At 39.3% G+C, this 24,906-nt stretch overlaps 2 protein-coding genes across 2 annotated transcripts in view; one reads left to right on the forward strand and one right to left on the reverse strand.

The window, feature by feature from the left end:
- The first annotated feature begins 496 nt into the window (after positions 1–496).
- LOC116306724 (heme transporter hrg1-A) lies at positions 497–3,050 on the forward strand. Its single transcript, XM_031716817.2, has 3 exons — positions 497–876; positions 2,126–2,300; positions 2,443–3,050. Exons 1-2 carry the CDS (start codon positions 570–572, stop codon positions 2,263–2,265), a joined length of 447 nt encoding a protein of 148 aa, XP_031572677.1. The 5' UTR covers positions 497–569; the 3' UTR covers positions 2,266–2,300; positions 2,443–3,050.
- Positions 3,051–3,591: 541 nt separating this feature from the next.
- The window catches only part of LOC116300689 (uncharacterized), a 30,018-nt gene continuing 8,703 nt past the window's right edge, over positions 3,592–24,906 (reverse strand). The window contains exons 10-44 of the mRNA XM_089032047.1: positions 24,459–24,883; positions 23,896–24,268; positions 23,088–23,334; positions 22,353–22,399; positions 22,032–22,263; positions 21,471–21,517; positions 20,286–21,083; positions 19,362–19,614; positions 18,912–18,964; positions 18,741–18,797; positions 18,548–18,664; positions 17,814–18,133; positions 17,317–17,485; positions 17,053–17,087; positions 16,419–16,547; positions 15,682–15,745; positions 15,396–15,518; positions 13,183–14,762; positions 12,990–13,106; positions 12,544–12,682; positions 11,306–11,487; positions 10,107–10,211; positions 9,346–9,412; positions 9,221–9,249; positions 8,320–8,442; positions 7,735–7,777; positions 7,606–7,649; positions 7,464–7,509; positions 6,903–6,968; positions 6,746–6,775; positions 5,936–6,361; positions 5,504–5,811; positions 4,880–5,033; positions 4,323–4,808; positions 3,592–4,161 (exon numbers count right to left, since the gene is read on the reverse strand). Of these exons, the coding sequence (XP_088888173.1) occupies positions 3,752–4,161; positions 4,323–4,808; positions 4,880–5,033; positions 5,504–5,811; positions 5,936–6,361; positions 6,746–6,775; positions 6,903–6,968; positions 7,464–7,509; positions 7,606–7,649; positions 7,735–7,777; positions 8,320–8,442; positions 9,221–9,249; positions 9,346–9,412; positions 10,107–10,211; positions 11,306–11,487; positions 12,544–12,682; positions 12,990–13,106; positions 13,183–14,762; positions 15,396–15,518; positions 15,682–15,745; positions 16,419–16,547; positions 17,053–17,087; positions 17,317–17,485; positions 17,814–18,133; positions 18,548–18,664; positions 18,741–18,797; positions 18,912–18,964; positions 19,362–19,614; positions 20,286–21,083; positions 21,471–21,517; positions 22,032–22,263; positions 22,353–22,399; positions 23,088–23,334; positions 23,896–24,268; positions 24,459–24,883 (7,844 nt within the window). The 3' untranslated portion in view covers positions 3,592–3,751. The remainder of the gene's footprint in view (positions 4,162–4,322; positions 4,809–4,879; positions 5,034–5,503; positions 5,812–5,935; positions 6,362–6,745; positions 6,776–6,902; positions 6,969–7,463; positions 7,510–7,605; positions 7,650–7,734; positions 7,778–8,319; positions 8,443–9,220; positions 9,250–9,345; positions 9,413–10,106; positions 10,212–11,305; positions 11,488–12,543; positions 12,683–12,989; positions 13,107–13,182; positions 14,763–15,395; positions 15,519–15,681; positions 15,746–16,418; positions 16,548–17,052; positions 17,088–17,316; positions 17,486–17,813; positions 18,134–18,547; positions 18,665–18,740; positions 18,798–18,911; positions 18,965–19,361; positions 19,615–20,285; positions 21,084–21,470; positions 21,518–22,031; positions 22,264–22,352; positions 22,400–23,087; positions 23,335–23,895; positions 24,269–24,458; positions 24,884–24,906) is intronic.

Here is a 24,906-nt window from a genome sequence, read left to right on the forward strand (position 1 = left end):
AAAAAAAAGTAATAATAAAAAATATAATAAAAATATGTAAGATATATATCGATACAAAATATATTAGAAAAAATATATAAATAAGTATATAATATATAAACAATTATTAAATATACAAGAAAGAAAGAAAAAGTATATATGTATATATGTATACAAACACATACACACATACACACATACATACAATACATACATATACATACAACAAACACATACACACACCCGATCGCAGAAATGCCGCAGTCCACATTCATACTGAAACATCCACAGATACAGATACAAGACATAAAATGAGATTTGAAATGCAGAATGTAAACACGCCAACGCTTTCATTTTATCTCCGCACTCCCCCGTTTTTCTCTCGTTGTACTACGAACTTATCAGAACTTTCATTTATCCCCGTACTCCCCCACCCCTACATGCATACTAGTGTCACCGTCCACACTTGAGCCAACAAACATATATGCAGCGGTTATTTAAATCGACTGTATAGCCAACAGAGCTGGGGCAGAGCTGAGGTTCAACTTCAACGATTAAAAATAGGAAATACTCAGATATCTATAGCTGTCATGAGACGAAACTACCGAACGATAATCAAGGTAGTCTTTGCCATATTGGGAGCGTTAGCTGGAATTTGTGCGTGTTTTTTATTCGCCAAGAAGTACCATAATGTGCACGCTGCTGTATGGGCTGGAGTATCTGCTGTTTTCGCCTTGTTCTTTCTACACATTGTCTTCTCTGTTCTCCGCGATATTCAGCGCAAGATCCCTCCAAGCCGTTTTATAATCTACAAGGTCGTTGGAGCTATTGGAACAATCATGGGGCTGTCAGTATTCATTGCTTATTTGGTGATAGGAGCCACTAAGAAAGAATCTGGTACTCATCCTTTCATTTAATATTAATATTATAACTGGAAGCTTATAACATTATTCTTATTTATACAAATAAATACGCCTAGGCAATATTAAATATATCTAATTCAGGACAAAGTCACTTCACTTTGGAGTACAGTAAAACTTTCCTAGGCATTGCTCATAACCTATTACATAACTAGTATAAAGTGCTTGCTGGCTGTTGACAATCGATATTTTTGATTCGGAGTTTGATTTGATCTTTGATCCAGAGCACGTCCGAATGATGTTTCATCAGTCTTATAAAATGTGTGGTTTTAACAAGAAAAACATTTGTTAAGTCTTATGGTTCATTCCTTTGGTCGTGAAATAATGAATTTTATTTATATAAATATTTTTAAATGCTATCCTGAGGCTTGGTCATATGTCATGTGATGGAAGGATGGCTTCCCAATTACGTAATACCCCATGTGTGGCGGATGAGGTGGTTCCAAAACAAAAATAGTTATTCTTAAAATAGAAATAATAAGAAATAATTGCCACTATGTTTATAAACAAATGCCATTGTGATGTTCATGTGCTAACCATAATTTCACAATAGGCTTTGTTTCACTGCTTTGTTAGATTATCAATATATTTCTGGTTAGCAATATATATTATAACCAACCATTGTAAGCACACCTATGGAGTGTTTTCACGAGACGTAACAGCAGCTATGTTGGTGTACCAAAACAATACATTTCCTATCCTCTGGGGATTCAACTCTTTTTTTTTAATGCAGAAACTGTGCAGAAAGTTTCTATTGTTTGGTACACTAATTTGGCTGCCTTCTCATATGTAAGAAAATGCTCTATCTCTATCTGTTCATAACAATACTGGTAGAAATATAAGTAAATCACAGGTAAATCACAAAGCCTCTAAAAATAGACCAAATTTGTCGTGGTGCATTGTTTTAACCACAGTTTTTTCCGACCACATGTCATTTTCAAGAGCATCATTTCTTTGTTTATTTGTGCATGAGGAAACGCAAGATTATGAATACAAGTCAAACAAAGAAGCTTATTCTCTAGGGAATGACTTGTGGTCTGGTATGACATAAACATTGCACCAAGAGGAATTAGGTCACAAGGAAAAGTCGTAGAAGATTTTTTAGTTTTGCAAGGAGCCATGAGAAAGAAGTTGATATGCACTCTATAGAAATGCACTGTTATTATTATTAGGTCTATTCTCACATGTCTTAACTCTGTATTTTTCTTTTTTTTTTTTCATTTTAGTGGACCCTTATGGAAGCTATGTTGTTGTAGTCTGGGGTTTCATGACTTTCAAGTGGTCACTATTCTCTATGTTGTCTGCAAGGTCCTACTACAAGAAATATACATTGGCAGATGAAAATCAAGTCATTGTCAACAGTTAGTTGAGACTTTAATTGTGGCCTTGCATTCAAGAAAAGTAAGTACTAGTACTAGTATTGAATGGTCCCATCGAGGTCGGAAATTAATTTTTCCGAATTTAATTCCAAGGGCTTTCGCCCGGAATAACCTCGTTCCCTAGCACTACAACTTACCTATATTATCCTCTACTATTTCATTAGTGCGACGCGGTCCACATACTCTCATCTATTGAATGGTACGATTAGTTCAGAGTAAAGTTTTCAAGGACTCTGACTGGTCTTGACTCTGCCAAGGGCTCAGATACAGCATAGGCATTAAAGAATGATATTATGCACCAAGAAAACATGTGTCTGATTATTATCATTAATCAAATACATATAATTAAAGTTTAAAAGCCCACTTAAAGAAACAGGTTGATCATGATCGGTGGCAGTGGAAGGAAATAAAAAAGGTGGGAGGGGAGGGTGGGTGAAAGCGAACAAACAACCAATATACAATATTTTGAAACTATCCTAAAAAATTTGTAAGCAACCCACAAATTAAGAAAGGGGGGCACCCTAGCCCCACCTTACTTCCCTCCATATATGCTGCCTATGATGATCATCAAAATTAAATCATGCACTAAAAACACAGCAAAATGCTCAAAGAAGTAACATTTGTGAAAATGAGATTATTTGTGCTATCGTTAAATTTATTGTTAATGCAATGCATATTGCTTAGGTGTATATAGATCAATGCTGTTACACATTCTTCCAGACCTGGTCAAAAACATGCATAGTAACAAAAAATAAAATATAATTTTTTCAAGGATACCTTATTTTTATATTAGGTAAAATACTCAATTTGCTAGATTGCATAACCATCACCTTTGATAATCCATACTTTCCATGGGACACATAAGTGGCCTCACTTGTCCTCTAAGTCTGTGGTCTTGTGGCAAAGCGCTTTCTCCCTCTGATAAAGCTAATATGATTACAGAATTATTGAATTAATTAATGAATACATAATAATTAATTAATTCATACTTACCATTGGACACGTAAGTGCCTATGCTTGTCCTCTAGGTCTGGGGTCATTAAGCAAAATTTCCCTTCCCATATATAAAACTAATATGATTACAGAAACCTCAATAAATATCGGAATACAGTGAAAGATACGCTATATTCCTCTTGATGAGAGTAATGTTGTAGACCATATATTTGAATGGTTTCTCAGACACCGAAAATACGAAACTGAGTGTTATCGATTTACGAGTCAAAGAACAGTTCAAAGACTCTTCAATTACTTTTGTCATTTATACTGATTTTTATGATATGTTAGGTTGTAAATACGAAAAAAATCAAGATGAATTAGTTAAATACGTTTTATTCAACGAACTGCAATGTTTACATCATATTTTAATACGTCACTAAGTGCCGTTATCTGCAGTGCCTAGCACTTTACTTCCGCTATCTATTCACTCTAAAAAACTACTTTTACGTCCCTTTATCCCCAAACAAAAAACCCTGACTACATTCCCTCGTCTCTTTCCCCGTCGTAATTCATAAAATTATCAAACAACTGCTCAACTTCAAGTTCCCTTCGAATTTCCTGAGGAGCTCTTGTCTCCATTTGTGGCTGTTCTTGCATTATGATTGGTTCGTACGAACACTGCTCACATGAACATGCAGTAATAACGGCCAGCTGTCGTTCTAGGAAGTCGTTCTCGCCACACGACAAAAGGATTTTGATTGGTCGAAGCTGTGTTGGTTTGCAGCAGAGACAATTTGATTGGTAGTACGGAGGGATCATCATTGCTGTTGTGTTTGAAGAACAGTGGCCAAGACACGAGCCTACGTCTATGGGAACTTTACTCGCACATCCCTTGAACGTTATGTTCTTGTAAGCAGGAACTGTTGCGCATTGCGAAGGAGGCAAAGCTAGAAGGAAAAAGAAAGAAAGAAATAGGAATCATACGATTAAGATTTTTTAAAAATGCGAAGTTTCAAACTTTTCCAAACGTTTTCCTTTTTAAAAGGAAATGTTAACCAGTCAATGCTAACCAGTTTACGTTCGAAAAAAAATTTTCTTATTAACATACTTGGGGGTCGCGTTGAAGGTATCTCGGTAGTGGTGGGTCGCTGGGTCGTGGTCGGCAAATGGGTAGAGGTGGGTTGTTGGGTCGTAGTGGGTCTCTGAGTCGTTGTGGGTCTCTGAGTCGTTGTGGGTCTCTGGGTCGTCGGTCTCTGGGTCGTTGGTTTCTGCGTAGTGGGTCTATGGGTCGTAGTGGGTCTCTGGGTCGTTGTGGGTCTCTGGGTCGTTGTGGGTCTCTGGGTCGTAGTGGGTCTCTGGGTCGTAGTGGGTCTCTGGGTCGTAGTGGATCTCTGGGTCGTAGTGGGTCTCTGGGTCGTAGTGGGTCTCTGGGTCGTAGTGGGTCTCTGGGTCGTAGTGGGTCTCTGGGTCGTAGTGGGTCTCTGGGTAGAGGTGGGTTGTTGGGTCGTTGTGGGTCTCTGGGTCGTTGTGGGTCTCTGAGTACTGGGTGTCTGGGTCGTGGTTGGCAACTGGGTCGTAACTACTTCACATGTTGCTTTGGATTTAAGATGAAACAAAATTCAGTCTCCTAAACGACAGTTAAAATAAGAATTGTATTTTTTATACCTGGGCAGCCATGGATTTCAATTCGAAGGGCCATGGGTTGAAATAAACCACTAGCAGACCTAAGTGGAACGACTTTAATGTAACGAGCTTGAACCTCTCCTTTTGGGATGGAATTCCTGACAACAGTAGCACCATCCTCATTCCCCTTGAAAACCTGGTGAGGAAATGTTTGTTTAAAAAAATAAGGGCTATCTGCATCTCTATTATCAATAAGGGTGGAAAAAGGAAATTGGAAGCCAACACGACTGCCACCTTGTTGGCTCAATTCGTTTATCAACGGATTCAGAACTGAGCGGGAAAATAAGAAAAAGAATGAAAGTCTAAGAGCCTTTTGTTGTATTAAGAAAAATCCTTAAATCTTTTAAATTCATACCCTGAATACCTCCGATACCCTGAAACGACGTCTGGGCCGATCAAAGTCAAGGCATGGCTAACTCATAACTCACAGATAAAAATGGAAATTAGCGTGTTAGGTCTTGCGGAAGGAAGAAAACCAAAGGAAAACCCTTGAAGCGAGAGAGAGACGTAACGAAATATGGTGCCGAGTCTGAGAACTAGATTTTATGCTCTATCTTGGGTATGAGTGCATTTAGTGAAAAAGAAACAGAAAATGTGGTTGCTTACCTTAGGGATATCCATAAAATTTGTCACATAAAGCCAGTTTCGACCATCCATGCTGTAGCGAACCCAATATCTTTGTACAAACTCGTTCCTTAGGGGGTGCCCCTGGGTCGATATTGCGGTGACTAGCTTAGCGTCTCCTAAGTACACTTCAAGGAAAGGCGAGTCATCGTCGTCACTAGGGGACCATGCTGAGTAGGGGTCATACAACCGAGCTTGTTCAGGACCAGTGAAGGAGGATCGAGAAGATGACGCCATGATATTTTCATCAGGGATTCCGTCGTTTTCCATACCGAGTCCAGCATTACAGTCTGGATAAAGGATTTTTTAAAGATATAAAGTGTTAGGAATCTGTAGTCTTTTACTAAATAACTTGAATATATGTTTTTCGAATAGAGATCGATGTTTTAAGAGAATCTTACAAAAATTACATACCACACACTGGTCGTCTTGTTGTAGGCTTCTGGCTTGTGGTAGGCTTTTCTGTTGTAGTAGGCTGCCCAGTCGTAGAAGGCTGCCCTGTAGTAGGCTGCCTTGTGGTGGGTTGCCCTGTTGTAGAAGGCTGCCCTGTAGTAGGCTGCCCTGTAGTAGAAGGCTGCCCTGTCATGGTAGGCTGCCATGTCGTAGAAGGCTGCCCTGTCGTAGAAGGCTGCCCTGTCGTAGAAGGCTGTCCTGTTGTGATAGGCTGTCCTGTCGTGGTAGGCTGCCCCGTCGTAGAAGGCTGCTCAGTTGTAGTAGGCTGTCCTGTTGTAGTAGGCTGTCCCGTTGTGGTAGGTTGTCCTGTGGTTGTTATTTGTTCTGTTGTAGTAGGCGGTTGTGTAGTCGTGTTTTCAGTAGGTTTAGTAGGTAGGGTAAATGGTGCTGTTGAACAAAACAAGACACTCATCTCTCAGACAAGTTATAATTTTTTACTTCTTGTTATATAAATAATAAAAGAAAAAGACAACAGCAAAGACCTAACGTCCGTTTTGCCTTAATTATTAACTGCCAGAATATCGTATTTTCCTTCTACGTGGGAGCTGCCACCATGTAAGGAACACCGCGGTGGCCTCCATGAATTACGGGCACGTAATCGCGGTATGGAACGCTAGCAAAGCTTGATCGAAATTAGGATTTAGTTGACTCTTATTGGAAATGTGAATAAATGTGCAGCTTTTCATTACATGGGACCGTGCATTGTTTCGCGTACGTTTCAAAGTATTTCAAAGTAGACTCATATTATTTGAAAACCACGTGATTACTTACGCCTTGTTGTCGTGGTGCCAATTGTTATTTCTATCGAAAACAGAAAAGAAAACCATAATCTTCAGTTGTATTTCTTTGGATTATTATTCAAATTGACAATCGACATTTTTTATGCTATTCTAATCTTTATTTTTATAAAGTGTTTTTCTTTCTTTACCTGGTTTCGTTGTGACAGTCGTTGGGAAAGTGATGACGACACTTGTTGGTGGTATTTGGTTGGCGTCTGATAGACATGAAAACAGATCAAAAATGTGATCAATGCATTTGTTATCACAGTCAGTATGAGATTGAATAGAGTTTTAAAGTCGAAATGCAACAAGTCACCATTCTCAAAACTATTGGCCATATTTTGCAATGTGCTTCCCAACAAGACGTTTGCATAAAGGCGCGGTGCAAGAAATCACCATTCTCAAAACTAGTGGCCACATTTTGCAATGCGCTTCCCAATTGGACGTTTAAATGATGGCATCATTTGACCCCCACTACCAGAATACCTTACACACTTTCTTTTGTTCAGTTAATTAGCACCAATTGTCTTAGATAATAAAGAAAATTCGCAAAGTATCTTGTCAGTCGGAGTAAGATGACACTATCTTGCAAATGTCCTAATAATAAATATTTCAAATGCTTTGAAGGTCTCTGTAACGACCATTCCTCTCTACCAATGCATGTATAAATGTATGTGACTTCTGTCAATATATGTTCCATGTATACTCACAGCATTTTCCACAACATTCAGACTCATTCTTCACAAAATACGATCCCTTTAACGTAACACAAAAAAATGCAATTATAAAGAGAAAAGATCATATTACATTACATGGTATCGTATAATATTGAATTAATGTAATTTCTCTTACCGTAGGGCAAGGGTATTTTTGTTCACAGAGGTTTTCATCGCACTCTGTTGACAAAAGAAAATATACTTATATATTGCAAGGAGTGCGTTTGTACTTTGGGTTTGTATTTTGTTGTTGAAATGTACGTACCGCACTTGCAGCAAGTCGTTGGGTCAATCTTTGGCACGTGATACTGAAAACACAAATATATTTCTCGTGATTCCTTATTGACCTTAATCAAGTTCTATGTGGATAATGGATCTAAACCATTCTTTATTCTAAGTGCTCGAGAAAATACATTAATATGGACGTATATTACATATTCTTTTTATTCCATGCAACGAAGCTAAGAGCTTTGAGTTTGCAATACTATTACCTCGATAATTATAGGGTCTATTAGAAGTTGATTCCACCCTTTTCAGCTTTTTGTCGCTGCATTTAAGAACCATGCAGTACACGCCGTACGTTAATTTTGAATATCAATCATAGGGCAATGGCTTTATAGAAATTCAACGGACCCCTTGCATGTGACGTCAAAGCAGCTCAATTTGGAGAACAAAACAAAGGAATTTTGATCCTAATTTGACACCTTTCGTTATGTCCATCAAATTGAGCTGCATTCCAACGTACTGCGAGGGCCGGGTCAATACGAATGGCTGAAAGCAAAAGAAACTAGGCTTGGTCGTTTATCAACTGTGTGTGTGTAGGTGCTGCCATTTTTAGTTTAATCCTCACTTTTGGACATTTGTTGCACATGATTCTGTTACAGGTAACTTGTGCTCGATTGTTTCCTTCTTTCTGGCATTGACATGTCTCGCACATCTCGGCTGACCACTTTCCTTTCCAGGTCTCGTTAATCTGGAAGATTTCAATACAGCATGATCATAGCACAACAGTAGCTTTGCAAGTAGGCCATCTAAGATTTTAGCCTTGAAGTTAGGTCCCTTTGCAATTTCTTCACTCGAATAGTCCCTTTCACAGTTCCCTGCGCCATCTTGAAAGGTAGCCGTGCCTTTGCATCGAAGCGAGACGAACGGTGACATTTTTTTAACACCTTGGACAATTATTCACATGTCTCTATCATTGCAAGCTCACCGTTCGTCTCGCTTCGATGCAAAGGCACGCCTACCTTTCAAGATGGCGCAGGGAACTGTGAAGGGGACTATTGATCGAGGAGATGTCTTTACTATTCTCAATGAATAATTATTTAGCACGGATAACGGAGCACGGAGCATGGAGTTTATATTTTAATATATTAAAGCTTCATACACATGCCCCCCCTAACTTTTTGCCTAGGCCTGATGGCGATGGTGTTCATGTTCCTCTACCTTCCTTGATGTTTAACCCATTATCCCAATACATTAATAATTGTTGCGGATCGATCCCGCTTCTCGGTAAATATTCCCCGATATTCACCTTGACTTACGTAAATAATTGTTAAATATTTAGCACGCTGCTAAGTACCTGTAGATGTATAGACCTTGAGGCAATCCCCAGTGCAGCTCTATTTCGATGACAGAACAGTAGAATTTTACTCTCATGATACTTCTGAAAATCCATTGTTCTGTCCACAAAAATTGAGTTCCTCTGGGGATTGTAGAAAGGGGTCTATAAGCCGGCAAGTGGACCTTCTTACCTCATAAATTGTGTCATTCACTTCACAGTCTAAAAAAGTAAAGGACAGTCAGTAATATTCTCATAAATTAAGATCTTTTAGATCGATTAATGTCTTTTAAATATTTCCTGATTTACTATACTTACAGTCCTTTACACAATCGCAGCACGTTCCATTTTGATTAGGAGTCTTGCGATGAACTTTGTATTCATTCTGTAGAAAATAAGACGTTTTTCGTTATTCAAACTTAGATTTGTAAATATGAAAAGGTTTTCGAGTAAGTTTTTAAAACAGTCTATAGGTGGGCGTACGATGTTTTGATCATTTTGATCGTTTGGTTTTGATCAAGAACATGAAATTCTTGGAAATTCAAGCAATAAACAAACAAACGTCAAAAGTGGCAAGATCCTATCGCTTTGGAAGATATCTGAGAATTTGAAGACAAATCTCTTGATGGTTTTTAAGTTAACGTTGTGAAATGTGACAGTAAATGTATGTTGGTTGGCAAGATGTTGCCAACCAACCTACATTTACTGCAAAATTTAGCAAATTTAATTTATTATATGTCCTGAACTAATAAAGCAACTGCCCTCAAATTGCATTAACAGTATCAAATATATCAACAGTTATGACTTCTTTATATTTCTTAAGTCCAATTGTTTATGGCTCAAAAGTTGATTTTTGGAAATGCAAACAGTACGCCCACCTATACCTTAACCGTTATGCTGGTTTTATGGAAAAACAGTGGGGGAGACGAGGTATAAGAACTGGATCAGAGGTTTTGAAAGAAGGATGCGTAAAAAAGTTTAGGAAAGAAAAGTTGGAAAGAAAAGAATGCAGTTTTAAAACAGAACAATCCAAAAGAAAACAATCGAGAGAAAATTGACCAAACTCCAACATAACTCACCGCATCGCATTTAAATCCTGGTTGGCACTGACGAGAACAGTCTTGTTTGCCATTCATGCATTTGCAGATCTCGTGATCGCTGGGGTACCAAATCTCATTTTCCCTCTAAATATCAATACTATTAGTAATGAGTCTGCAGTCAAATAACTTAGGACAACCTAAAATGGCAGTCTCTTCATGGTACTACGCACTCTAATTATACAGCTATATCAAAAAAGGTTGAATACTGAATACTGCATACTGAATAGTGCATTCCAAGACCAAAGGGCATTGTGGGTCTCTATTGTTTCAGATAGAATACACTAAAAATAGAATAAATGATTATTATTAATCCTACTTTAGACAATGTCACTGTGACCCATAATGCACTTCGGTCTTGGAATGCACTATTCAGTATGCTGTATTCAGTATTCAACTTAAAGAGCTGTAAAGAAAGGGGGGAAAAGAAGAAACTTCTGAGGGTGAGGACAACTCCAGCTGATCTGAAATGACGTCACTGCAATACTGAATTGTCATGAAGCCTGCAAAAAATGACTGGCCAACAATGAAAACCTGTCCACCACTGTAATAAAAATATAAAACTCATAAGTTATTATTATGTTACTGTTATCAACCTCTTGATGTTATTTTTTTCATTTGATGGCCTGGAAATCCATAACTTCAAGAAGTAAAGTGTGACACCTCAGTTTTGCAAATTTTCTCGATTCTGATTGGTTAACATTTTTCTTATCAGATCAGTTGGCTAGTCTGTCAGTGAACACTGATTGGTCAGTGACACATTATATCTGATTTAGTTCCAGCCATGGATTATACAGATGATTTTACGTGCCCCTTAAGATATAGTGTGGCACGCAGGTCTGTTCTTCAAAACTAGGCATTAGACTGCATTTTAAAACTATGTTTATCAAGAGTGGTCAATTAATCATAATAACTAATAATAGCCGATATTATAGTTACAATCTAATGCCTTCAAGCAATTGTTTCAAGTCGAGGCAATTTTGTCAATACAATATATGTATAGAAAACTGGCCCAAATATAACGATTGTTTGAAGCAAGGCAATAGAGTGTATCTGTAATTCTACTATCGATATAGATTAATGTAATTTAGGTAATTGTTCGCTGTATTTGCTATCATCATCATCCGTTCTTATAGCGCTATGAGTCGCGCAAGGAATTATAAAATTATTTGTTATCATACCATAGTTTTATTCTGGAATATACAAGGACATTGATCAATTGGTATGCAACGTTTGTTGTACAACACCAGGCCATCGTCACAGCAGCATCCCATCGTAGCACGTGATGTGTCACACAGGTTGCGATCGTGACATGTTTGTATTTTCTTGCATAGCTGAAACTTGGTTTCGCCCGGACAGTACGCTGTGTGGATTGGAAAAACAGAAAATGTTGAATTAAATGTTATTCTAACCGCGAAGTTTTTACTGGTAGACACCTGAATTAGTTCATCCCAGAGGAGAATCCAAGGCTATCCCAAGTGCCTTTGCGTGCTTATTTTTTTCTTTGTTTTCAAACCGGTTTATGTGTAATTTTTTGTAATTACGCTTCAGCTGTTATTAATACCAATAAAATAAATCACTTTTATTTAAGTGTTTAGTCGTTCTAGCGCTTTCGCACTAATTGGAGACACTTTTCGCTCACACTAACTACCACTACATTCAATATTCTGTGCACACAACGCTGAGCTCACATTCTAAGGTACTGCTTAGCATTTGATGAAGACATGTTCGACTAATTTGGCAAATTAAAAGAAGCCAGTTGTAGGATGTGTACTGAACCTGAAAGTACTCCAAAGTACTCCAGTGTTTTGATGAGTATCTCTAAATTCCATGAAGAATTCAGAAAACAGATAGCTCTGTAAGTTATAACATACATTCTACTTAAGTACAATTGATTTTCTTCGATTTCGAAAATGTCGATTTTAAATTTTAAAATGTTATAGAGTGTTATAAACAATCCGTGAAACACTAATTACTAAATAGTACAAAATAGTGCTAATTAAACAATAGAAAACAATGGAATTTGCATGAAATTGTGCTATTTAGTATTACTAAAGTTTCACTCTATCTCACTCGCAATGCGGTAGAATAACCCGGAATTCTCCTCTGAGTTCATCCCTAGCGACTTCTGAAGTCATGTTTTTTCAGGGTTCTTGTTGGAGATATTGATATAGAAAGCATTAATGTGAAAACTAAGAGGGTCTGGAAAGTATCCTAGTCTTTAAAATCTTCTTAAAAGCCTTTGACTGTGTAATCCTTTTTCCATTCCACTTGACTTCTTTTGCATTTAGGCAACTGTGCAAAACTACACTGCAAAACCCCAAGCCCCATCACATTTAATTAATCTTATACGAGCAGAGCCGGCTCATACGTCGATTGGCCTATTGATAATACTATTTGACTAAAATGTTAGACTCACGCGTAGTTGGAACAGATGTCGTTGGTGCTGCGGTTGTACTGGGTGCTTTGGTGGTGGAGGGAGGCTTGGTTGTGGTAGAAACTGTTTTGTTTTTGCGGCATTCACAGCAGTAACCGTCATCATACACATAATCATATCCCTAGATAAAAACGCCACAGTTAAAGCCTGACTTACTACACATACAACGCTTATGCATGGCATCTAAGCAGTCATTACCTAAGTATATTCACTATAATCACTGAGTATGGACTTCAGATTTGCTGCACTTCGAATAGGTTCAGCTTAGGTTCAGCAGTGAATATAGCAGAAGCAATACTCTTACAGGTTTACTTAGCTATTCTACTATGGAATCATTGATTACTCTGCTAGCAGTGATAGAAAAGGTCTATGACAACGTGAGCGATATCACTGAAGGTTTCTGAGAATGTAATGTCCAAGCAACTTACACGGTCCTGACATATTTGAGTAGTAAGTCTGCAGTATCCAATAGCACAGGAAAAACCCAATGGATTTTCAACGCAAATGCACTTCTTACAGTCATTGACCCAATATTCTTCTCCAACCTAATGATAAGATAAAGATGTGCTCATTAGGCAGAAAACCTGATCAATAATAAGTTATAACGGCATCACTACATACCTCAAAGCACCTTTGTGACGCGCTGTCAAAACAAGGACACGGCTTTGTAGTTGGTGGTTGTGTTGCCTTTTCAGTAGTGGTTGGTGGTTGTGTTGCCTGGCTGGTAGTGGCTGGTGGTTGGGTCGCCCTTTCAGTAGTGGTTGGTGGTTGTGTCGCCTTTTTAGTAGTGGTTGGTGGTTGTGTTGCCTTTTCAGTAGTGGTTGGTGGTTGAGTCGCCCTTTCAGTAGTGGTTGGTGGTTGAGTCGCCCTTTCAGTAGTGGTTGGTGGTTGTGTTGCCTTTTCAGTAGTGGTTGGTGGTTGTGTCGCCTTTTCAGTAGTGGTTGGTGGTTGAGTCGCCCTTTCATTAGTGGTTGGTGGTTGAGTCGCCCTTTCAGTAGTGGTTGGTGGTTGTGTTGCTTTTTCAGTAGTGGTTGGTGGTTGTGTTGCCTTTCCAGTAGTGGTTGGTGGTTGTGTTGCTTTTTCAGTAGTGGTTGGTGGTTGTGTTGCCTTTCCAGTAGTGGTTGGTGGTTGTGTTGCCTTTTCAGTAGTGGTTGGTGGTTGAGTCGCCCTTTCAGTAGTGGTTGGTGGTTGTGTTGCCCTTTCAGTAGTGGTTGGTGGTTGTGTTGCTTTTTCAGTAGTGGTTGGTGGTTGTGTCGCTCTTTCAGTAGTGGTTGGTGGTTGTGTTGCTTTTTCAGTAGTGGTTGGTGGTTGTGTTGCCTTTCCAGTAGTGGTTGGTGGTTGTGTTGCTTTTTCAGTAGTGGTTGGTGGTTGTGTTGCCTTTCCAGTAGTGGTTGGTGGTTGTGTTGCCCTTTCAGTAGTGGTTGGTGGTTGAGTCGCCCTTTCAGTAGTGGTTGGTGGTTGTGTTGCTTTTTCAGTAGTGGTTGGTGGTTGTGTTGCCTTTTCAGTAGTGGTTGGTGGTTGAGTCGCCCTTTCAGTAGTGGTTGGTGGTTGTGTTGCCCTTTCAGTAGTGGTTGGTGGTTGTGTTGCTTTTTCAGTAGTGGTTGGTGGTTGTGTCGCTCTTTCAGTAGTGGTTGGTGGTTGTGTCGCTCTTTCAGTAGTGGTTGGTGGTTGTGTTGCCTTTTCAGTAGTGGTTGGTGGTTGTGTCGCCCTTTCAGTAGTGGTTGGTGGTTGAGTCGCCCTTTCAGTAGTGGTTGGTGGTTGTGTTGCTTTTTCAGTAGTGGTTGGTGGTTGTGTCGCAGTTTTAGTAGTGGTTGGTGGTTGTGTTGCCTTTTCAGTAGTGGTTGGTGGTTGAGTCGCCCTTTCAGTAGTGGTTGGTGGTTGTGTCGCTCTTTCAGTAGTAGTTGGTGGTTGTATCGCTCTTTCAGTAGTGGTTGGTGGTTGAGTCGCCCTTTCAGTAGTGGTTGGTGGTTGTGTCGCTCTTTCAGTAGTAGTTGGTGGTTGTGTCGCTCTTTCAGTAGCGGTTGGTGGTTGTGTCGCTCTTTCAGTAGTGGTTGGTGGTTGTGTTGCTTTTTCAGTAGTAGTTGGTGGTTGTGTTGCCTTGCTGGTAGTGGTCGGGGGTTGTGTTGCTTTTTCAGTAGTGGTTGGGGGTTGGGTCGCCTTGGTAGTGGTTGGAGGCAATGTAGTGGGAGGTATATTTTCACCTAAAAATAGAGTAAAATTATTTTAAATTAAGACTAAGTGTTGGAGATGTTGAATACCCCCGAGCTAATAATAACATTAGCCTTTTTCCCTTCCTCTCCCTAACCTTAAGATAAGCTTAAGATGAGAGGGTACTACGGTTATATTGTCAGAGAGAAGTTGGTCTGGTAACCGCGATTTTCTTCGACCAAACTCATTGTAACAGTTTTGCATTCTATATCCGCTGTTTTTGAAGACCACAGACTGCACAATGGCTTATAACCTCGTTTATAAGTCAGCTATTCACAGATACTATTAAATGTCCGTGGGATTTCAAAAGATTGGTGTTATTCAACGCTACACATTCTTTTTACATTACAGTTTTCGTTTGCAAATGATTTGCTCTTTAACAAGGCTAAGCCTGTGCAGACGAGTCTTTAGTCATAAAATACAGCTGTTCAGTACCAAATGAGAAAAAAGAATATTAAGTTTTAGTGGACCAGCAACTTTATGGCAAGAAAGATGGATTAGGAACACATACTATGATATTATCAAAAGTATTATCAAATCTTCACTTTCTGTTGACATTGAACCTTGACATTGAAAACATTGATTTTTTAAGTCGCATCCTCTTAAAGTTCTTACTATAAACTTACAGCACTCCTCGTCTCGTCTGTTACTGCAGTCTGGCCTTTTATCACACTTCCAGGATAGCGGGATGCAAGTGGTATCGTTACAGGGGAATTCTTGAGGCCCACAGCCTAACTCGCTTTCATCCTCTGTTTTAATGATGTAGAAAAAAACATCAATATACAAATTAAAACCCTTAAATATAGTAGTAGAGTTTTTTTAAGCAAATTAGTGCCAATAAAGGAAGCATCGGTGTACCATAGTACTCATTTTCATCGTTTTACGATCATGCTGTATCTGAAAGATACTTACTGCATTCTTGGCAGCACTTTCCCGGGATGTCGACTAGAACTTGACGTTTACCTCCAGCTGGTTTCTAATGAAGGTAACAGCAAAAAGATTTTAAGATCTAAATTAATACATCCATCCATCCATTAATACATCGACTAGAACTTGACGTTTACCTCCAGCTGGTTTCTAATGAAGGTAACAGCAAAAAGATTTTAAGATCTAAATTAATACATCCAAGCAAACAAGCAGACAAAAGAAGAAACAGTTGGCAAGCAAACAACTACAAGACGAATAAAACAAAAGCAGCAAACTAATGATAACAGCAAAAACACAACTGCACAATTTACGCAAAACTGTTTAATTGATCTAATGCAATTCTGCAACGAATCTTTAAGCACAGAAGAGTTATTATTTTAAAAAATGATGCCGGGGAACAAGAGGGAGGTACCCGTGCCCATTCCGTTCTGTCCAATAATGCCTCCCACACGAGATGTAGCGTCTCCAGCATCAACCGTTATCCTTGATACACGTCAAGCCTCACTGGGTTAAATCAAACCTTGACTTCCAGACCTCCTTCCCTCATACCTTCCACGAATACTGGCTACGCCCCTCTTTATGGGTTCTGTTAGTTTATCATTAATCTGTTAATCTTAACTTAAACTTACACGACCAGTATTGCAAGTAATACGCAGTTATTACTTCTTGCTTGTTCACAGCAGTTTGCTTGCAATATGCAACAGCTATAGTTTAATACTTACACAACCAGTATTACAAGTTTTGTTAGGACAGACAATCAACTCTACGAGAACTGTAGCTCCAGTTGGTGAGCTGTCGTCTGGTTTGCATTCTTTCCACGTGCACCGATCGACCTGCCATCGCTCACCAGGCTGAAAAACGAAGGTTAGTCAAAATACTATAAGACAGGCAAAACGTTATTTCTGAGTTCAATAGGATTTGTAAACTGTTTTTTATTTATGCTTTGTTTAGTAATAACGCACACAGAGAGTGGCGAAAGTAGCTTAAAAAAACATCTTTCCACATCTGGTATTAATCAACAGGTGAGTTGAGTGTTGTCCATTGTAAATAATGAATGTAGTGGTAGTGCGCGTGGAGCAAACCTCATGGAAGAGCCCCGTACGGGGAGTGTTGGTTGTAAAATAGAATTTTTTAAAAACTTATCCGTAAAGCTAAATGTGACATGGGGCGCGCAAGGGAGGCATCAACGCTCTAGTAGGTTAAGAAATCATTGTCATATCATTGACATATTAAGAGTTACACGTTTATTAGCTTAGCTTCCTTAGGTATTTAGTGCAACCCTCGGGTAATTGTTTACGCACTCAGCAACTTCTCGTGACATTTTCGTGACATTCTTCAGATATTTCAATAATTTACCTTCTTTTTGATTCCCTGGAATAAACAGTACGGTTCTGGAAACATAAAAGTATATAAGATTAATCCATCGAAATTAAAATGATTATGTCTTTTTAGGTTAATAAAAAGTGAATGAAAATGTTGGAGTAAGTCGAACCCCTACACACCAAACTTGCCCTCCTGCCTTTCCTTTTCAAAAATAAAGCGAATTATTCGATGACGTTCTAGGGCTAGAAGTAGTTTTAATTTGTCATGGTATAATGAAAGGTTCTGAAAACACCTTACCGACTCCACAGCCGTAAAGCTCTGCCCGAAGACTGATTGGAAAACCATCGTTTTGCTTTTTGATTGGTCGTATCCTGATGTACCTCGTTGTGATTGGTCGGGGGAGTTGGTTGTATTTGATGTCATCAAGAATCCCGTAAGGAAACCCAAGACCATTTCCATCAAAAACCTGGTAAGAAATTTCAAAAATATTTTGGCGGTTCCGTTCGTTCAATTCCCCCCAAACATCTACCTTGCTTCTAGCCCCAATCCAAACACTTCGCTTTTTAAACATCGCCCTCAGTCCCGCGCGGCTATTTTCGATCGACAATGCCCAGCATGGAAAAAACAATACGAAAGCAATGGAAAACCATCGGCAAACGCCAGTTACGCAGGCTACCTTCCTTCCAGTTTTTGCCTGCTGACAAACCTCTCTGTACTTCTCTCTACCTGTCAGTGTGGCTGAAAAAATGCCTTCTTAATGTATCATGAACTTTACACAACTCAACAACACTCACAACGACGTCTCCAAAGCTATCCATGTAGTTCATCCAGTTCTGTCCATCTGCACTGTGTTGAATGGTATATTTCATGACAAATTCCTCTTCCCACGGGTGTCCTTGGGTAGCAATCTGCGTAACCATGGTGAGGTTCCCTAGAAAGACCTGGAAGTATGGGTGGTCGTCTCTAAAAGTGGGTTGCCATGCCAGGTTTGGGTTGTTTAGACGTCCCTCTCTCGCTGAGGCATCTGAATCGAGCTCTGATGATGAACTAAGATAACTATCTGGGATTCGTTTGTCCTGTACTCCAAGTCCAAGGGTTTCTCTACAATACAAACCTGTAACATACGTATTAAGAAAGGAAACATTTGTTTAAAGAAAATAAGGATTATTTAGAATAAAGTAAGAAAGGAATTGCATCTAGTGCAGTATTAATTGTTTTTAATGGTTGATGATAGTACTATACGCAGTCATCATGTTTTCCAACGTAATGGCACGCTTTCTGCTTCTTGAAAGAAAAAAGGTTTCAATAACTGAAGAAAAATACTCATAATGTGAATTAATAACTTTATAAAGAGAACAACTTTAAAGCGGCCACGTGGGCAGTCAACCAAGATTGGCTGCTTAATATAAGTCGTAGTAGTATAGTACAACTTTATTTAAACACGATTGAGTATTATTTCAAAAAACTGTCCGCGAGAAGTGATGGTTGAGAGTCCGGATATAGAACTAGATTGAAAACTCTTTCTTACCAGTTGTCGGAACGATAGGTGTAGTAGTAATAGGAATGCCAGTGGTTGTAAGGTTAACTGTGGTAGTGGGTCTTCTTGTTGTCGTTGGTGGTGACTTTGTCGTGGTTGGTTGTTTAGCTGTCGATAAAAGAGCATAAGAAGATTTGTCAATGCCTTTCAAAATATTTCGATAAATTAAAGATAAAAACCTTACCTGTGCTTGTTGCAGCAGATGTTGTGGTTGGAATCGCAGTCGTGGTTGGTGGAGCAGCTGTTGTAAAAATGAAACTAAGTTAGCTTTAAAATTTTATCTCACTCGACAGAGACATGTAGTAGTTTGCAGCAACACTTGCAGCAACGGCCTAAAAAGCAGATCTTTATTTACCAGTTGAACATGGCTTTCCAATACAGTTAGTCAGCTGTCCATCTTTGCATTCACTTGAGAAGAAATGTTAACAAAATGTAAGATATATAGACTACAACAACTAAAATCTTTTTTAAGCAGGGTGTGGGCATTGTTTTACTGACAGTCGTCAAGCAGGATACTGTTATGTTAGTTTACGCGCTTCTGGTTTGATTCATAGGCTTGGGATCATGTTTGATTTTTCCATCGCGTTCAAGGATGTTTACGAGTTTTCTTGTTTTCCTCCGATCGTATTAACTACCTACTCAATACTAATTTAGTGTGTGAATAGCCGAGGTAGACTTAAATCAGCCAAGACGTTGTTTCGATGCTTTCTTAGGTTACAAAATGAAAAGTTATTTAGGTCACGAAAGGAAAACCCCATGGATCCCTCCCTGGATTTGAAACTGAATAACTCCCTATGCCACTCACCATTGCTGGCAGTTTTTGTAGACCTTATCACCAGGTTTATAGACTTTGCCATCGTGGACACAAGGACACTGACTTCTCTTTATACACATTATCTTGCCAGCAGCATTAACAGTTTGTGTATACCCCTCCTTACACGAACATCCTTCTACACATCTCATAGTGCAGGTTTTGTTTTGTCCAGGGGGGTCACTGCAAGTCTCGGGACAAGCTGTTGCACAGTTTTTGAACACTGCGTTTTCTGGGCAAGTCACATCTACGTACAAAAAAAGAAATCTGATGATTACAAATATTATTTAAATATTTTATTGAACGTTGAGCAAATTTGAATAATGCCATAACAAAAGTCACTTTTCTAAAAAAAATTCCAAGACTCGAAAACCGTGAGGTATGAATTTTGAAGTGCGATATTTTCAAAAGTTTCTTCTAAAGTTTGGTTCTAACTCTATCAGGCTCAGGTCAAACGTCGAATTTCACATGAGCCGAATCTAATTGAAACAATGGATAACAAGGCGCTCTTCTTTGATTTAGCTCGACGTTTCACTTGAGAACCACACAGCTTGGGCTAAAGGTAATGTAGTGTGCTGTACACGATTTCCTATGAGTCATGAATACTAAACTATATAAGCTGTTATCCTGTATGTTATTGGTAGTATGCAAAGACCTTATCAATATTTCTCCCATTTCAGACCTATTTCATTCTCTTGAGTGTTATGTCTTTATCCACCATTTCTTTTCGACGCAAACAAAGGATCTTATTCTCAAGAGAAAAAATAATGAAATGGGGAAGAATTATTGTTACAACCAAGTGGATTAGATCTACTATATTGTGCTCTTGCATCAGCCCATTACTGTGAATATACATGATTAATGATTAATATCAATCTGCCAATAAATACTTTAACGCTAACCTTAATTATAACTTACCGCACTTTTCCTTTCTCCAGTCGATGATGACCCCAGCAGAAAGGCATTCATAAGCATACGCAGCGATTGCTTCACAGGTACACTCACAATCACCAACCATATCGCAGCCACACGTGTCGTACACACATCGTTCATAGTACTGGTCTGGATCCACATGTAAATGACAAGGTTTGAAGACATTAGACTTGATAATTGCACATGCCGCGTGTGATCTAGCCTCCCTGTGCTGGTTCACTTTACAGGGATGCTGTGGTTCTTTAGTCTTCGTACAATCACCCCGTACCCTCCAACTATCCCCGAAAGGATAAGGCGAGGTCTCTTCAATACCATTCTTTGCCAGGAAGTCGTTTGTCATATCACCATCAAAATTCCCGCACAGACCGCAAACCTTGGACCAGTGTTTACTGTTAGGATTCATCTCAATGTACAGCCGCGTTCCTCTGTCCCATACCACGTTAAGACCAAACGGCGTCTTAATAATCACATATAAACCGGCATAGACCAAGGAAAACTCAGCGCGCACCGGAGAGATGTTTGGGAGACGAAGAACGGATGGCTTCTCTTTTCCACGAACCAGGTGAATAACGGTATCGTGTATCGTGACAGTCACGGACTTGGTGCAGGTCACGCCAGTAGATCCACATGGAATATTTTCAGCGTCTACTCTAAAAGATTGCACGGTCACGTTAGATCCGGGACATTTGTCTGTGGTCATCACGTAATTACAGCCACCCTGGAAACTATACAAGCGGCCATCGAATGTCTTGTAGTGAGGGTCACCGAACGCTGTGCAAGTTCCTGGTAATAAAAGCATTCAAATAAAGCATTATTATATCCCAACGCATTAATATAACATAAATGTATAACAGTGAAATTAAGTGCTAAGATTTATCAGGGATCTGTTACTAAGGTAGGGATTTCCAGGTTATTTATAGAGCGTTTTCACGTGACGTCATTATGGAGTACCAAAACAACACATTTTCTATCCTCCGGGAATTGAACTCTATTTTTATACAAATACTGTGCAGAAAGTTTCTATTGTTTATGGCTGCCTTCTCACGTAAGTGAAAACGCTTTATTAACAAGAGTAGATAGTAGTAGATCTCGGATATGGCGAAATGCGCTAAAATCGATAACAAATTTATAGCGCAGAAGCAAAATACAATTAAACGAATACTAGATTACCTCTACATTTCTTGCTGGTGCACTGCCATGCATTATTCTTGCAGACACTGAACAATGAAAACAGTGGATAGTCAGTGGGTAGTCATTGTGAAGCGTAATATCCAAGTAAGTGCATCAATCATCAAGCTTTAGATGTATACACATGTGGGGATGGTAAGCAGATAATGTCCGTCTGGTGGGATTTCGAGTACAAGTTGTGTGTTTCAAACTATTAACCGTAGTCGTACTACATTTTACCTTTGAACTACCTGCACCTCTATGTGATAAGGTATATAGCAAGACTTAACAAAAATAATAAAAGCAGTGGCGGCACGTTTTTATTCTTACGCGGCCGAAATCTCTAAAGTATACGTTTATTATCTGAATGAAAACCACTCATGGAAAAGTTGGCGTAAACATTCTAAGTGCTTATGAATATGGCTAATATGTCTGTTATTAACTCGTAGGGATTCCGCCTATGCATTTCAATCTTAAGGCAAGACTCATAAAGACTTGCGCAACGTCGGTTACTATCTGGCTCTTAATTTTAATTTAATTTTAATTTTTGTGGCGTTTTCTTACCAAGTGTTGCAATCTCTTTTAATGACATCACCACTCTTGTAGCTTTTACCATTATAATAACAAGGACAAGTGCTTGATAAAATACAAGTTCCCTTATCTTGTACGTAACCTTGAGGACAGACACATCCTGCCTTACAGATCACGGTGCTGCAGCCCATATGCATGGTCTTACAGGTTTGTGGACACTGCGCACCACATTTAGACCAGATTTGACCCACGGGGCACTTGTTTTCTGTGTAAATCATACCAAGTAGAAAATCAAAATAAAGTCAACATACTCTTATATATTTTAATCATGTACTAGACGTAATATATGCTTACCTTGACAAATCTTGTTAGAACAAATAAGTTTACCTCTGTGGCAAATGCTGCAATCGAAGAAACAACTTGGTGAAGGCAATTATGCACTCAATGTAAGTTTTTCCATCTCGTCTTTTATGTTATAGTTAAATACCGAGAACAGAGGCATTAAGCCATATAAAGCCCGAGAGCTATAGGGCAAAATACATTAGTGTTCATGGAATGTATGTAGATAAAGCCCTTGAATTCGTAATGAGAAGGGCAATATGGGATATAAAGCTCTATGAATAACAGAGAAAACCGTGTCAAGTATGATATAAGTGGATTACTCAGGAGAAAATATTTTAGCAAATTTTGCAGCAGCATTAGTTACAGCCTCTTGTTGTGTTTTTTGGTGAGAAGAAAATTCAGTCACAACGGCACACAAGTCCCAGTAGTCCAAATAGTAGAGCATCCGAATAGAATGCTGAAGGTCGTGAGTTCAATCCCATCTGGATCTTACATTTATTCTGAGTTCCTTTTGTTTCAGCATATATCACTTCAACGTTAGTCATCTAGTATAGAAGCTTTTTACCATCATGTGATGGCAGCCATGTTAGATGACAGGAACAATACAATCGTTTGACATGAGAAATAATTCAATTCCCAAGGGATTTTTATTGTCCTGCCATCTAACCACAGGCAGTCCAAGCTGTATTATGGGCACCGGCACCTGCAAAGCCTCTATCGTATCTCATTTCGAGTCCTTGTACTCACCAATCATTACATTTGATCTTTGTCCGTGCATTGTACATATAGTGTCTTCCTTCACTGTCATAGCAAGGACAGTAAGCAATATTCACGCACTTCCCTTCTCGCGAGTCGTACAGTTTACCACTGGGACATCGACATCCGGGAACGCACTGCTCTACACATGACTGGTTTTTGATTGACAGGTCCTTACAAGAAGTTACACAAGATGATCCACACTCCTTGTATTCCATCCCATCAGGGCATTTCATCGCTTGAGGAATAGATAGATTTATTCACTAACATAACGTATTCATAGGTATGGAAAAATTATTAAGGAAGATCAAAGTTTATAGTAAATGCTGAACAATTTTTGGGCTGGTCAAAGTCAGGGCACAGTTAATTAACTTACACACCGATAAATAAAACCAAAACACGGAGCCTCAATGAGAAACCGAGAAGGCTGCAGCCACTTTTAAAATGCTGCACGATCACTTTTTAACTAATGCCAAATCATCTTCTGAGCTAGAGTTTCCAAAGAAACAACCTTGAAACAACTTTATTATTTAAGTCAGGGCATACTCATGGATGAGGGAATTAGAGATTAGCTTGTACAGTCAACTCTCGTTACAGCGGACACCCTCGGGACCGTTACTTCATGTCCTTAATAGCGAGTGTCCGCAATACCGAGAATTAATTACGGTCATTTCTTTGTCAATATTTCTCCAGATTTTTCTCCAGTCCGTAATAGTGAGTTGTCCGTAATATCGGGATGTCCGCAAGGAGAGAGTTGACTGTACGAGGGACAACATCGTAACTTTAGTGTGGTACTCACGACATGTCCCATTGACGCGCCAATTGATGGCAACACCCTGCATGGAGCATTGCTTAGCGTAGGCAGCCATAACAGAACAATGACAGTCTCTTCCATCGCACCCACACACGTCCTGTATACAGTTCTCCACAAATGGTTTGGGATCCACGTAACCATGGCAATCTGTGAATGGCGCCTGCTCGAGTTTTGTGCACACGGCGTCTGCGTATTTCTTATTTTGTTGGTAGATCTCACATGGTTTGAGTTTCACGTTGTCGTTGGGGACATCCACGCAGTTGCCTTCAGCCCAGCTGTTTCCAAAGCTTATTGCTGACTCTTCGATTCCAAAATCATCTTTGGTGTTAAAATTGAAATTTCCGCAAAGTCCTTGAACCTTAAATCGAAGAACCAGTTTGAACTTAAAAAGTTTAACGTGTCACTCTCTTCAGAATGAAATTCTCTGCTTGGGTCAATCCATATTCATGTATTTTCTCATGTGAGAAATAGTAATTTAAATAGTGCATGATCTGCGTGAAGTTGGGTAACATTATATACCAAAGCTAGAGAGGTCTATTAGCCCTTACCTTTCCAGAATGGCTTGGAGTTAGAGTCACATACAGATTCTTTATTCCATCCCACGAGACCGTCAGCCCATTATCTCCATGAAACTCAACCAAGTTCGTCGAAAGTCTCCTAAACTGAAACCCTCTCATTCTGTCATACACTGGCATCAATACCGGTTGGTTACCGTTCTGACCGGGATACTGTACGTGGACCGTGTCTTTTAGAGGATGATTATGAGCCAATGAGATGCTCACGTTGTTGTAATCAATGACAGCGGATTTGACGCAGCTGCTCTTTTGATTCGACGAGCAGGATGCCGTATTGATGACGACAGAGAAGAAATTGTCACGTGATTCCACCAGTCGGTATTGGCATTTTCCTTCGAATGAGTATGCCTTGCCATCGAAGGTCATGTAATGAGGATCACCGTATGTGTAACAGGTTCCTGTAAGCATAAAAACCGAATAA

The sequence above is a fragment of the Actinia tenebrosa genome, unplaced genomic scaffold (genome assembly GCF_029948245.1).
Source record: "Actinia tenebrosa isolate PJP-AT-01 unplaced genomic scaffold, QUT_ActTen_1.0 PGA_scaffold17__23_contigs__length_9995812, whole genome shotgun sequence".
NCBI classification, from domain to species: domain Eukaryota; kingdom Metazoa; phylum Cnidaria; class Anthozoa; order Actiniaria; family Actiniidae; genus Actinia; species Actinia tenebrosa.

What these genes read in the sequence shown, in the direction of transcription:
- LOC116306724 (XM_031716817.2), top strand. Translation starts at nt 570, where the DNA reads ATGAGACGAAACTACCGAACGATAATCAAGGTAGTCTTTGCCATATTG. An exon ending in AGCCACTAAGAAAGAATCTG is followed by an intron (nt 877 to 2,125) that starts GTACTCATCCTT and finishes TTTTCATTTTAG; the next exon opens with TGGACCCTTATGGAAGCTAT.